General features: G+C 43.8%; 1 protein-coding gene across 2 annotated transcripts in view; it reads left to right on the top strand.

Annotated features, from left to right (window-relative positions):
- Positions 1-12,870, top strand: part of VPS8 (VPS8 subunit of CORVET complex) — a 274,380-nt gene that overhangs the window by 135,164 nt on the left and 126,346 nt on the right. For both annotated transcript variants that reach the window (XM_075556161.1, XM_075556163.1), the window contains exons 28-29: positions 6,601-6,672; positions 12,165-12,284. In XM_075556161.1, the coding sequence (XP_075412276.1) occupies positions 6,601-6,672; positions 12,165-12,284 (192 nt within the window). The remainder of the gene's footprint in view (positions 1-6,600; positions 6,673-12,164; positions 12,285-12,870) is intronic.

Below are 12,870 nucleotides of genomic sequence, written 5' to 3' on the forward strand. Positions count from 1 at the left end.
TTCACAGGAAGCTGTGTGATTTTTTTTTTCAGAGAAAGCCAGAAAAATAATCACCTTTATTCAAGTAAGATCTTTATGCCTCAGCAGTCAAAGTTTTAAATGCTTGCTTTTGTTTCCTCAGTAGTTCTTAATAGCACCTCTGTCTTTCTCAACCCATCCTCTCAAGCTTTCTCATTGAATGGTTAGAGAAAGCAGGGTTAGCTGTTATGCAACCGTGAGTTCATGAATTATTTTTCCTGGCATTCCCAATGTGGACGACAGGCTGAAGAAGATGTGGTGCTGGAAGCCCCCTGCTTAAAAGTCACCCTTATGCACGTTTCATTGGAGATGCATTTGGTGTGCCGGGATTCTGTGCCCCTAGGGAATGGTTACGTAAACTGACACAGCTTCTCAATTAAGTAGCATATACCTGTGTTTGTTTTGTTTTAAAGAGGTTTTGGTTACTTGGAAAATGCTTACATTCTATTGTTTAATGTTATGCGAGCAGCTGGCTTACATAACACAGTTTTTGGAGGGAAAAGAGAGGAAGGCAGTCGATGTAAATAATAATAATAATACTTGATATGACTGTGAGATTGGACCACTGCTGCTACTGGGCATACGCTACTTTTATTACTTGAATAAGATAACAAGTTTACTAACACCAGCACCATGGTAAGAAACTGAGAAGATTCAGAGTAACACAAAAAGTAGTACAAAAGTGTACAAAATGAGGTTTTAATGTTTTGCCTTTTTTTTCCCTCAAAGAAACACCCAGGGTGTAGCCAGACAAAGGGAAATGTAAGGGCCCTGGGCATTTGGTGTGATGTATGAGAATAAAGAACAGGAAACGGCAGGGGCGCCCAACGAGTGGCGGAGCCCATCAAAGAATTGCACCGAGTCTCCATTCTGTAAAAGCACGGGACAAACGGCTATGGCAGGGTACTGATGGCCGATGGCTGACGTAGGCTGAAATCTGATACAGCACATTTGTAGTGAAGCTTCAAACAGTCTTCCTCTGAATCATTACTCCGCTTCACAAAAATGTGCGTGTACTTCTATCTCAAGTACTCTAACTGGGCCCTGACGTGTATGCAGACTTACAGATCATCTTGACACCGTGCACTGCACTCCGTAAGGGGCGTGCAGGGCACTGCAGGGTCACGTAAGAGGGTCTCTGGCAGGGGGTGGGGAAAGGGTCTCAGATGAAATGGCGGCCACGCTGACTCTTATGGAGCGTATGAATAAATGTTGGACAGGGGGTTGGGGCAGGAAAATATTCTAGACAGGAAAGAATATGTGTGTTCAGAGACTGTCGCAGCACCCTGCTGACTGAGTCTGTAGGTGTAAGAGGTGAGCCCAGAGGAGCAGGGAGTAGTCAGAGACGCCTGAGCTGTGGGTTCTGTCAGTGCTGGCTGTGTGCACGAGGAAGCTCCTTTCCGTCATGGTCGGCTGAGAGCTTTCATCAGGAGTTTGTGTTGGGTTTGTCAAATCTTTGTGCTACAACTCTCCAACTGATCTCATGGGGGTTCTTTGATAGCTTCTTTGTCTGAGGCATGGCTTGAATAGATTTTTGCAGTATTGAACAAACCTTGTCCCTCCCTTGAGATGCCCCCTTCCAAACCCACTGCCATCAAGATGACTCCGAGCCAGAGTGAACCCTTGTAGCGTTTCTAAGGCTGCACATCGTTACAGGAGCAGACAGCCTTGTCTTTCTCCCTCGGAGCAGCTGGTGGGTCTGAATCACCAAGCTCGGGTCCACTGCTTACCCTGGAGCACCACCAAAGCGCCTCTGAAGAAAGTTCAGAGAGAAGGTGTTCATGACAAGTTCACAGATGACATTGGTCTTAAGTTTTAGACCCACAGCTGTGTGGGGTTATGTGCGGGGCTGCTATCCACAAGGTCAGCAGTTCGAACCCACTGGTTGCCCCCAAGGCAGAAGGATGAGGCTTTCTGCTCCTGTGAAGAGTAACAGTCTGGGAAACCCACAGGGGCAGTTCTGTCGTCCTACAAGGTTGCTGTGAGTCAGGATTGACTCCGTGGCAGTGAGTTGGCTGCTGTGTGTTCAAAACCCATGATTCTCCACTAGGGCAGCTTTGCATTTGTTTCCTCTAATGAGCAATGCATAATTAGGACCATCTTTGCAACATGCTTATGTTCTAACAAAGATATGCCACTTTGGTGGCAGGTGTTAACTAGACCAAAATATGTCATATAGATCATAATATTCACACTGTAGCATATTAACTAAATTGTGCTTGCAGAAACAAACTTTATCTGTTTCAACGCCGTGAATATGTGCTGACAAAAGGAAAATTGTATTTTTCCTTTCTGTCACTGCCGTAGTTTGGGAAATGCTTGCTAATTCCCGATGGTTCTGTGTTGTGATTTTTTTTGAGCAGCGTCTTTATTAGCAGGTTGCTCCTTCCGTTTGTGCCTGTAGGTTGACATCTCACTTCGACAGCGGGCGTGTGTGTTTCTTATCAAGCAGAAAAGAGAACTGGTAGACTTTCTAGGTCATTTTCTTGTCTGTAGCCAGGGTCACATGTAATCCATTTAAATGTCAAAATTGCTGCTCTTTAAGCCTTCCAGATTGAAAATTCCTTCGGTCGCCTTGGTAACTCACTTCTGCACTTTTCAACTAACTCACAGCAAAGAAAACGAGATGTTTAAAAAATTATCTTTCCCTGTAAATAATTGAGTTGCACAATCCAACAGTTGCTTGTGACATGACTGCCATGGGCTGGACAGGAGAAGGCAGGGTGTGCTAATGAGCAAACCGAACTAGCAAAGACAGGGGCATTAGAGGACGCTTTAAAGGACAGCAAGCAGTCGGGTTTGAATGTAATTATGATGTATTCCTGAAAGTTCATAGTTCTGAAATTCCTTTTTTATGTATTAGAACAATAAGTAGTCCATTTTCTTGTTCCAGGAAAAAGCAGTCAGTTACTGCTCTGCGGATCTATAACATTTATCAGAGCCTAGTGTGCTAAGTCAAAGCCATAGGACAGGCCTGCGAGGCTTTCATCCTTTTTATTATTCAATAAATACCTTTTATTTCAAGTTTTGATAATGGATACGTTTCCAATCCCTCTTAGATGTGTCCTGTGGGTATCAGCCATTTTGGTGACATACTGTTCTGTATTGCCAGACAGCATTCAGTGCCACCGTGTGCTCTGAGGCATGTCTAGTCAGAATGCATTTGATCTGCTGGAGCAGGCACATAAACTGGAGAGTACTTGATTTGGCAGTGGTTTTTGTTTCAACATTTTACTGTGGTTTGGGGGAAAGTGTGCAGAGCAAATTAGTTTTCCACTCAGCAGTTTATATAAATTTCGTTTCATGACGTCCTTTCGTAGTTACAGTCCCCTCAATGCAACTAAGGGCACACTTCCCACACTACCTCCCTGGGCTCCCTGTTTCCTTCAGTCTGGCTTTCCTGGCTTTTGAGCTTTGGTTGGGGGCACATGCCGCCCTTCTCATAGAAGCATTCGGCACAGTGGCAGGGTACAAGGTCAACAAACAAAAATCAGGTGGATTCCTCTAAATATCAAAGGGAATTCTGAAAAGGAAATCAGGAAAATACCATTTATAACAGCCACCAAAACTACTTAGGAGGAAACCTACTTAGCTACATAAAAGATTTATACAAAGAACAGCAAAGGAATGGAGCAGTGAGGTCCCCCGGGAATGCTGAAGGTGGACTTTGAGGCCAGAGCGTGGTGCCCCAACAGACTGGATTGGAAAACGCTCCTAAAGGCCAACAAACAATCCTTGAACTAACTACAAGCTTTAAAAGAAAAAAGAGTTGTACAAGCCCTCAATAAAGTGATTTAAAGCAAACAACAAATAGAAACAAAGGAAACACACAAACAAAAAGGACTCAGTACGGAAAAGCATATATAACAGCACATGCACACCAACAACAAAATGACAGCAACACATTCATACCTATAGATATATAAATGGATTAAATGCACCAGTCAAAAAACAGAGATGGGCAGATGGATAAGAAAACAGGGCCTATCAATATGCCGTCCAGAAGAGATGCACGATAGACAAAGATAAATACACGGGGGTTTTAAAAGGTTCATAGAAAAATTATACTGTCTTTTAATTTAACTATTGCACAAGCATTTTAAAGCTCCCTACATAACTTAAAAATAAAAGGATGACAATTATATCATGCAAACAGCAACCAAAAAAGAGTAGGAGTGAAGAAATCCCGAGACTCAGGACAACAATTAGCCCAAAGGACTACTGGATCACACGAACTACAGCCCCTACTGGCCTCTCAGCCCTACCAGCCTGAGACTAGAGAGCACAGGTTACTGCCTCTAATGACCCTTCTGGGAGAACTCACAGTAGGAGGTCCTGAAGAGAGCATGAGAAAAAGTGCAGAATGAAATTCAAAGTCATGGACAAAGACTAGACTAGACTGTTGCACCCCTTAGTGTTTTACCTCTGTGTGGTGGGATCAGATCAGGTGCAGTTCCCACACTGGGTCTCCAGTGCTGTCCCCTGTAGGGCTAGGGGTCAGTGAGGGGCGTCATGTCTCATAGTGGGGCCGGCCGTGTGGTCCTCTCTGTGGACTGGCTGCTCTAATTGGGAACATCGTCCTCACAGCCTGGTGGGCCTCGTAGAACTCTTATCACAATCCATACATCCACCCATCGTGTCAAGCACATTTGTACATTTGTTGCCATCATCATTTTTTAAAATACTTTTATAGGGGGCTCTTACATCTCTTATCACAATCCATACATTCCTCCAAGGTGTCAAGCACATTTATACAATTTCTTAATTATTTTTTAAATTTAATCATTTTATTGGGGCTCATACAATTCTTATCACAATCCACACATCCATCCATCGTGTCAAGCACATTTGTACATTTGTTGCCCTCATCATTCTTAAACATTTGCTTTCTGCTTGAGCCCTTGGTATCAGTTCCTCATTTTTTCCCGTTCCAAGAAACTCTATTCGTGTCAGCTGCTAAGTGATTTGCCCATTCCTCCCTCCCGTCTCAGAAAGCTGACTGCTAGTTGACCTGATGGGAAAGTCTCTCTGCTGGTGATTAATTTTAGAATGTACTCCATGTTCACTGATTCTGGGCCTTACAATTAGTTTAGACTATTCTTCAATATATCGTTTGTTCGGATTATTTTCCAATATTGTTCCCTGCGATGTTGTAATCTGAATGGTGTACTTAATCTTGTTAGGGCAACCAGGATGTAATAATCAATTTTTGTGTAGTTTCTTCTTTTTTAATCATTTTGTTGGTGGCTCTTACAACTCTTGCCATCATCATTTTTCAAAACATTTTCTTTCTACTCGGGCCCTCGGTATCAGCTCCTCCTCCCCTCCTTGTGACCCCTTGATAAAGTATAAATTATTATTATTTTCATATCTTACACCATCTGCTATCTCCCTTCACCCACATTTCTGTTGTTTGTCCCCTTGTGTGTGTGCATCGGGGGAGTGGGGTTTATACGTCCATCATTGTGATCATTCCCTTTCTCCCCCACCTGCCCCGCTCCCCCTCCCCGCATGGTGTCGCTACTCCCATGACTGTTCCCGGTTCCATGGGCCAAGAACTCTTATCTGTACCAGTGTACATGTGCTGGTCTAGCCGGGTTTGTAAGGTGGGACTGGGGTCATGATGGGCGGTGGAGGGGCATTAATGAACTAGAGGAACATTGGGGGTTTCATTGATGCTGTACTGCACCCTGGCTGGCTTGTTCCTTCCTTGTGACCCTAATGTGAGGGAATGTCCAATTGTCTCCAAATGGACTTTGGGTCTCCACTTTGACCCCTCTCTTTGCATTGATACAATTGTTTGTTTTGGGTGTTTCTATTGATTTTATGTTTACTGAATCTTTGTGATTTTCTTTTTATTTTAAGAATATTTATTAATTTTCTTTTGTGTTACCCTGAAATTTTCTTTCATCTTTCTCAGTTTATAGCAGTGTGTTCTTTCTTAATACTGCCTTTCCTTCCTCTCCATATGGAAGCTCTGTGATTGTACCATTCATCCCCTCTGTTTGATTTGATTGGCAGTGTTTTTAGAACCAGGAGACTTAACTCTTTGTAAGTAAGCTTGAAGAGTTTTAGCAGTTTGACAGTTTTACCATTGTAATTTTTAAAATACAATGTTTGAACATCATTTCTTCTAGTTGTCATGGAAATCATAAAGATTATTTTTCATGGCAGCCGATAAACTACATTTCAGTTATCATTTCCAAATGCATAGACTGGGTGGCCAAGCGTGTGCCGTTCCAGCGTTCTGTCTGAAACCCTGTCACCTAAATTTCCTCTTGCCATTGCCGGCTTCTCTTTGTCTTTGCCGTCGGGCCTTTCTGGACTTCCTTTCAGAGGCCGCTTTCTCATTACTTGGTAACCGCGCAGTCTCGTCATTGTTGAGGTTCTGTTACGTCTCTGAATAGCACGTGATATCAAATGCTGTAGGTTTGCACTCGTTCTCTAGAAACAACTTACCATTAAAGATAGGTAAGGAAAAGTTATCTTACGTGAGAATTTACTTGGATTTTTTAAAACAATTTAATATCTTACCTTCAACAGTTTGCAAAAAATAAAAACAACATTCTTTTCATCCTTTAGACTTTTGAAGATTTTAAAAATGACAAGCAAGCTGTGGAATATCAGCAACGAATTGTGGATATTTTGTTGAAAGTAAGTATTTAAGGAATATATTACTTTAGTGATGCTTATATTAAGATCATTGATTATTTTGTAGCAAGTCCTAAAATGGTGCTATTTAGTGTAAGAATAGGTTGCAATTATATTTTAAATCCTTATAAGGAAGCCTCTGTCCCCAAGAGCTGAATGAAATGCTAATCGTTCACTCAGCCGACCTTTAATGTAGCTCAGCTTTATGCAGCACACAGGCTACTACTCTCGATAAATGCATATTTTATTAACTGCCGTGTTCTTGGGATTACACGCAATAATCGACTCCAACTTTAGAGCGGTTTAAGAGAATAATGCACAAGAAGCATCCTCTCATCTGATACAGCAGTCATCCCTGTTGCTGCCAGGGGAGTCCCACAGTTTTCCCACGACCTTGAAGGGACAGGAGACACCCAGAGATGAGCATCCAGTCCAATGCGATCCAGCACCCAGCTATGTGAGGCTCCGTGCTGTTGCTAATGAATGAGCGCAGACGGTGCTGTGCCTCTTCTGCTAACAGCTCCAGTCGGACCAGTGTCGGCTTTGAGTTAAACGCTCGGCGTGTGCATTCGGCTCCTCGGGCTGTAAAATGGAGGTTCCTTCCCTTTAATCACTTTTAACTTATTCTCGATGAGAGGGGTGGTTTTTGATTAAAATGATCACATCCTAGGAGTACAGGTTTCGGAAACCAACTTTAAAAGTTGCATGTAACATTACTGCACTACATGCACAGTAGTAGTGCCTTTTTCTTTCTTTCTTTCTTTTTTTAAAAACATTTTATTAGGGGCTCACACAACTCTTATCACAATCCATACATATACATACATCAATTGTATAAAGCACATCTGTACATTCTTTGCCCTAATCATTTTTTTCTCTCCTCTTTTCTTTTTTTACATTTTATTAGGGGCTCATACAACTCTTATCACAATCCATACATATACATGCATCAATTGCATAAAGCACATCTGCACATTCCCCACCCCAATCATTCTCAAAGCATTTGCTCTCTACTTAAGCCCTTTGCATCAGGTCCTCTTTTTTTCCCCCTCCCTCCCCACTCCCCCCAGTAGTTCCTTTTTCAAATACATGTCTTTACATTTGAATTATCTATTAACCTTGTAAATTAGCAGTGATAATATGATAATAGGATTGCTAAAATCCCAAATAACTCCACCTCCATACTCGGTGATTCTTATGGGTCCAAAATGCCTTCCTAGATGGTCTCCCTGTCTTTAATCTTTTCCTTTTTAATTTTGTAATCTTGCCTCACCTCTGCCTACTATTATTCTATGGCTCCTCATTGGATTAGTTGGAATAAAATTCTGCTGTGAGTGTGATGTAACTCTCAATAATTTAATCATGGGAATTTATTTTCCTCAAGTAAGACTGGGGGTAGGAAGCCTGATCTCATCGAATGGCTTCAGGGATTTACCAAGAAGACAGGTTTGATTCTGTGCTACTGTCACCCAAGCACATGGATTCTGTCTTGGGGCGCAGCCGTACATGTTAATTCTGTCCAGCCTGAATCCAGGAAGAAGTGTTTCCTTTCTTAAAGGAAGCTTCTTAGAGGTTCTGAACTAAGCAGGTGCATAAGCAACTGTGGTGAAGAAAGCTGATGGAGCCCGGCTATCAAAAGATACAGCATCTAGGGTCTTAAAGGCTTGAAGGTAAATAAGCGGCTCTCTAGCTGAGAAGCAACAAAGTCCACAGGGAAGAAGCACACCAGCCTGTGTGATCACAGGGTGCCAAGGGGATCAGTTATGAGGCATCAGAAAACAAAAAATCATATCAGTGGGTGCTCACCTCCCCGATATGATTGCTGAAGACAAATGGGTGCATAAGCAAATGTGGTGAAGAGAGCTGATGGTGCCCAACTATCAAAAGATATAGCGTCTGGGGTCTTAAAGGCTTGAAGGTTAATAAGTGGCCATCTAGCTCAGAAGCAACAAAGCCCACATGGAAGAAGCATACCAGCTTGTGTGATCCTGAAGTGTCGAAGGGATCAGGTCTCAGACATCAAAAAACAAAAATCATATCATTGTGAATGAGGTGGGTTTGGAGTGGGGACCCAAAGCCCATCTGTAGGCAATTGGATATCCCCTTACAGAAGGGCCACGGGAAGGAAACGAGCCAGTCAGGGTGTGATGTAGCAATGATGAAACATACAACTTTCCTCTAGTTCCTAAATGCACCTCCACCCTCCCACCTACCCCCACTATCACTATCATGATCCAAATTCTTACAAATCTGGCTGAACCAGAGGATGTACACTGGTACAGACAGGAACTGGAAACACAGGGAATCCAGGACTGATGATCCCTTCAGGACCAGTGGTGAGAGTGGCGATACTGAGAGTGTGGAGGGAGGGTGGGGCAGAAAGGGGGAACTGATTATAAGGATCTCCATATAACCAGAAAAGTGGGTGAAGGGAGACTTCAGACAGTGTAAGATATGACAAAAGAATAATTTATAAATTATCAAGGGTTCATGAGGGAGGGGGAAATGAGCTGATGCCAGGGACTTAAGTGGAGAGCAAATGTTTTGAGAATGATGAGGGCAACAAATGTACAAAAATGTGCTTTACACAACTGATGTATGCATGGATTGTGATGAGCTGTATGAGCCCCCAATAAAATAATTTTTCTAAAAGTTCTAAACCGTACTCCTTTTACATCATATTTATCAGAACTTAGATAACTTTAGCTGCTAAAAAAGATAGAAAGGCAATCTGTATTGTGGGTGATCCTGTGTTTAGCTACAAAGTGAGGAGCTCTGTTACCAAGAAAGAAGGAAAAACATATGTAATTACAAGTAGCAGATTCTGTCACACCCATCTAAATGTTTTCCCGTGGCATCCACCTTCCTCCTGTGTTGTCTGGTCCCTGGCTTCTTTATAACTGTTTCTCATTCCCACTTCAACATAGTCTATGTAATGTACTCTTCATATTCCATTATTGGAGTTCACCACCTCTCCATGTTGACTTTGTGACTGTACGTCCTTCATGTGGATTTTCATTAACGTCTTGCCTTTTCTTTCCCTTTCTGCAAGACTTCCCCCACTGTCTTCCATGCGAGACTCTGTTTGAAGTCACTCTGGTACTTTGAGTTTCTCTCTGTGCATGCTGTATTTAATTGTCCACATGTATATTCTCCTCTCTGTAGTGGAGCTTCTGGAAGGTAGAAACTGGAGATTTCTTTAGGGAAATTTTGTTTGTTTGTTTGTTATTGTTTTAACATGACCAGAATTTAGCACATTACATGAGACCTATTAGACATTCCAGAAATGTTTGCAAGTTGATTACATTTGAGTTTGAATTTAAAAGCTATACTAAATAGTATCAATGGTATAAATTAAGAGACCAAAATTTATTAAGAACTTAGACTATTACTGCTGGTGATTTGCTGTTCTTGTGTGTTGTTAGTTTTTTTATGAAAAGGTCATTTTATTGGGGGCTCTTACAGGTCTTTTAACAATCCATACATCTGTTGTATCAAGCATGTTTGTATCTGTGTCGCCATCATCATTTTCTAGACATGTACTTTCTTGAGCCCTTGCTCTCAGCTCCTCTCCCCCACCCCTCCCCCACTGTCTCTTGTTTTAGTAGACTTTACACTGGGTCAGTGAGGAATGAGCTTTTGAGATCACTGTTTCATTTCTGGGGGTAGAGTTGCAGTGATCTGTTAAAGGTACTTTTGAAGGAGTCAGTGACAGCAGTGTGCATGCAGGCAGTGACCACTGGTCATCACAAGGACATCATGTGTGCTAAGTAGCTGCAGACATGGAGCTGGTTTTTTACTTTGTACAAGAGTAACGAACCTTTGTAAGCAGAACCTCTGCGATTGTTGGGTGTGTTAGGCCTGGTGGACCAGAGAAACGAATCCAGTGGGAATGTCTTGTAAGAGGAGAACGCTTACTTAATGCCTTTGAGTGGAAGATGGGAGGAGGACAGTAAGACTTTTTCATGGATGGGACAGGGTGAAGTGTCCTGATTCCGGGCAGCTTTGACCCATAAACTGAGCTAGTCCAAAACAATGTGTGCACTTCCTTCTTCTGTGCCTCTTTCCTGCTGCTTGGTTAATGGCAGTGCTAGCCACTGCCGCTCAGCCTGAATGCCTGTCTTCTCTATCACCCCTCCCCCCCCCACACACACACATTTCCATTCACGAGTGCTTGTCCTACCCCCTCCCCTCGTGCTCTCATTGTCTGCTGTACCTGTTCCTGGGATTTTCCATGATCACGTTGCTAGTTCAGAACTCCTCTGTCTCTCCTTTGGACCCTCCAGTCATTTGCTTCTTTGTTCCCTGCCTTCCAGTTCTTTTTTCTGTTGTTTTAGCCTGTTCCCCGCTGGTAGGATAATTTCCCTAAACACACCACACAGATCATGAGCATCCTCCTGGTTAAACAGCATTAGAGGCCCTGCAGTTGCTCTGGAATACATTCTGGATTCCCTCGGATGGCATTTGAGGCCTGTCTTCCCTTTCAGCTGACTTTCTCACTCCGCATGCTTCTGGTTCCTAATGAAACACATCACCCCCGAGCCAAGCGGTCCTCTTCCTTGTCCACACCTACCGGAATCGTCTTCTCTTTTCATGCACCTTACAAGCTACACTTCGCATTCTTTCCTGCCACCATGCGTCCATGGCCAGTTGTGCCTTCATTTAAGTGCTGATCACATATGAAGCCCTGGAGCGCGGTGGTTGCACAATGGGCTGCAATCCTCAGGGCCTGCAGTTCTAAGCCACCAGCTGCTCTGCAGGAGAAAGATGGGGCTGCCTCCTCCCATAAAGAGTTACAGTCTTGAAAATCCGCAGGGATAGTTCACCCTGTCCTATACGGTTGCATCAACTCATAGTGTCAGCGAGTTATGGTTTAGTAAGCACATTATGCTTTTATTTAATACCTGTGAGTCTATCTCACTGTTCTACCTGCACCAGCCTCTTATATACAGTAGGTGCTCAGGAAAGAAGCAAAGGCATGACCATGATTCAGTAGCTGTGTATGAGGGTGAAAAACTCATTTCAAGGAACGGGTGGTAGATAAGACTGAGGCCACTCACTCTGTGGGGTACGTGCTAGCTCCCTTCCTCCTGGGAGACCTCTACTCTCGGCCAGAGCAACCACAGGCCTGCTTGCATGGAGTTGTCTCCATGTCCTGGGTCAAGGACTCGAGAATTCCAGAGGGAACCATAATTAGTGTGTCTTTGAAACCCTGCCACTGCCTCTCTAGCAATTCCGTTCTCATCCAAGTTGTGCCGGGTAGTAGCTCCGAAATCGTGCAGCGATTTTCCCTCTCAGAGCCTGCACGTAGCCACGCCAGGCCCCGCTCCTACGTCGGAGCGCACATAGTGGGCGCATGGTCAATAGAAGCGTCTTTTCATGAGCCCGCAGTAAGGAGGCTCTCCCCTCCTCTCGCTGTGCGTGTTTTCCCCTTTTTGTCAGACCAGATGGTGTGTTGAATAAATGGTCTCTCCCGTTCTCTCTTTAAAAATCAGGTTATGGTGGAGAATTCAGACTTTACTCCCTCACAAGTCGGGTGTCTTTTTACGTTCCTTGCTCGTCAGCTCGCGAAACCTGACAACACGCTTTTTGTAAACAGGACCCTTTTTGACCAGGTAAGTGTCTTTAACAAGAAGAACTGGAATTATTTTTCTTCTGTTCACTGTTCACACAAAATATCGGTAGATTACGTTGTCTCAGAGTGGTAGGCTTACTGTCTTATCACAGAGAAGAGTGCTTACAGTGTCCGTTTGGACTGAAGCCGATTGCTGTTTTATAGTGTGTTCTGGGTACTTTGGAGCGTACATTGAGTACCCTGTTTGCAGGAGGCTCTGGATGGCAGTGGCAGTGAAAACCCAAAATGCGTTTGCAGAGCTCCCACATGCCTTAAGCTCCGAGAGCGAATCCCTTCTGGTGATGACCTAGAGATGCGGAGCCCTGGTGGCCTAGTGGTGACGAGGTGGGCTGCGAACTGCAAGCCATCGTCAGCAGTTTGAAACGACCAGCCGCTCACGGGGGTCATTCTTCGTACACAGTGACAGCCTGAGAAATCCAAGGGCAGCTCGGCCTCCCCCCTTACAGGGCCACTCTGAGTTGGAAATGACTCGATGGCAGTAGAGTTGGTCTTGTGGTTTGTGCTTTGGAAAGTGGGTTTCCCCTACCCTCCTGCAACCAGCCCAGGGAGGGGCTGTGTCCCTGGGG

Source organism: Tenrec ecaudatus, chromosome 8, assembly GCF_050624435.1.
Source record: "Tenrec ecaudatus isolate mTenEca1 chromosome 8, mTenEca1.hap1, whole genome shotgun sequence".
Lineage (NCBI taxonomy): Eukaryota > Metazoa > Chordata > Mammalia > Afrosoricida > Tenrecidae > Tenrec > Tenrec ecaudatus.